The sequence below is a fragment of the Cynoglossus semilaevis genome, chromosome 2 (assembly GCF_000523025.1).
Source record: "Cynoglossus semilaevis isolate Cse_v1.0 chromosome 2, Cse_v1.0, whole genome shotgun sequence".
NCBI classification, from domain to species: Eukaryota; Metazoa; Chordata; class Actinopteri; order Pleuronectiformes; family Cynoglossidae; genus Cynoglossus; species Cynoglossus semilaevis.
In genome coordinates, this window is record NC_024308.1 from 11,487,030 (window position 1) to 11,488,983 (window position 1,954).

Here is a 1,954-nt window from a genome sequence, read left to right on the forward strand (position 1 = left end):
CAGCAACTCCTTGAAAACTAAAATCTGATGGAGAGGTGGGGGTTAAAGGAAGTCTGTGTCTGACACAGCATGAAAGTAACCTGAATACAGTTTGTTTTTGTAGTTTTTTTCCACCGTCAGGTGCTCCTCTGATTTCATCAGCTGTGTTTTGACACCAACACCACAGACTGATGTCTGTTTCCCACCAGTCACTTCTCACTCCTGTACAGTAACTCAGTGGCCCACACTGTCACCTGTCAGTGGGGCTAAGCTGGGACGCTGACTCCACTCTGCGTCGCCCATCTGTATGCAGCGCCAGCCCATACTGACGTGCAGCCTTTACAATAAACAATCTGCAGCCTAAATTAACATAATGGCAATAACTGACGCTGGGCTTCATATTCTAAGTGCTGCGAAGGTCAGAGCTGAGTCTATGAATGTGTCGCTGGAAGCTGGTGGAGGATGTATGAAGCGGAGGGACTTCACCCTCTCTCACTCCCACTCTTTCTTTATTTATTTTCCCTCCCTTCCTCCCTCCCTCTCTCCTTCCCCCTTTCAGCCTTTCCCTCTCCCGGCTCTCTGTAGATCTATCAAGCTTTAATATCTAGTGTCTTGGTTTGAGTAACGGCCTTGTCGAGGCAGTATTGATGAAATGGCTCAGGATCCTGCTCCGTCAGCCTGGCCTAAATAAGCTGCAGACTGATAAGTTTCCACAATGTGAGTGTAAAGGTCATTAATACATTACCTGTTCAGAGAAAGAGAGAGAGCCTGCAGAGGAATCTATTGATTCCCCCCCCCCTTTATTTTCCTCCCTTCGTACCCCCTTGGCCTCTGCACTTCATTTTTCCCCTCCATGTCTTCCTTTCTTTCCATATCTTCCTTTTCTGTACTTGCGTGTGAGGCCTCCCTGCTGTTTGAGCTGAACAACGTAGAGCCAGATACTGTATGTTGAAAATGTGTGCAAAAGGAACCAAAATAGGAAAGTTTATCAAAGTTAGCATAATTGCTAATTGTTAGCCTAAATCAAGCAGAAAGATGAAAGTTTTTTTTTCACTCTATGCAGCCTAGAGTCCTTTGTGGCTGCATTTTGATTTGTTGCTCTGAACACTGATGTTGTCCTACTGTTACTATAAGGAGTGCAGAGAATCTGCCAAGAAAAAGAAGAGTTTATTTTAGTCTTGTTGATAAGACTAGAGTGTTGTCTTGTACAGCCATAGAATGAAAAAAACAAAAACGTGAGGAACTTCTGGCTTTCCTCTCAGCTGATGGCGTTTAATGGGCGTTTTTACAGTTTTATGAATCATAGTAACTCAGCCTCAGTCTTTACAGTTTTTTAGGATCTTCTGCGTCACCTCAAAAAAACATCACCTCTGTATTCTCTCCTGCAGTTGAACAACATGCCTCCTGATGCCAGCAGCGACTTCAGCTTCTCTAAAAAAGGTCAGCTCATCATGAGTGCTGTTAACTCCACCAACAGCTCTGCTCCGCCCACCGTTTCTGCATCCACTTCTATTCTGAGCAACGGTTCGTCTCTACCCATCCATCAGACTCTGCCTTCATCTGAACTCCTCCAGAAGTGGATCCATGTTGCTGCAAAGGTGGGTGGAGCCACAACACACACACACACACACACAACTCTTAAAGATGTCAAATATGTACTACAACATAAATTGTGTTCCTGTGTTTGTGTGTGTGTGTGTGGGGGGGGGGAGCAGGGCCGCCACACAGAGGTGGTCAGTCTGACTCGGCCCCTCTCTGGAGGTCTGGGCTTCAGTGTGGTGGGTCTGAATCCTTCAGGAAGCAGCAGTCAGGGAGTCTTTGTCAAACATGTCCAGCCTGGAGGCATCGCTCACAGGTTTGAGTCTTAAATCTTTGTCCCAGACAGTGAACGTGAGCAGCAGTTCATCAACCTCACTTTGTAGCATTAGCAGATTAGCTGTGCTGTCTGTCAATCATTCACTCTGAGAGGTGAGAA

At 46.1% G+C, this 1,954-nt stretch overlaps 1 protein-coding gene across 3 annotated transcripts in view; it reads left to right on the forward strand.

Moving 5' to 3' along the window:
• Positions 1-1,954, forward strand: part of patj (PATJ crumbs cell polarity complex component) — a 53,079-nt gene that overhangs the window by 2,571 nt on the left and 48,554 nt on the right. For all 3 annotated transcript variants that reach the window (XM_017031236.2, XM_025054007.1, XM_025054006.1), the window contains exons 4-5: positions 1,368-1,577; positions 1,695-1,834. In XM_017031236.2, the coding sequence (XP_016886725.1) occupies positions 1,368-1,577; positions 1,695-1,834 (350 nt within the window). The remainder of the gene's footprint in view (positions 1-1,367; positions 1,578-1,694; positions 1,835-1,954) is intronic.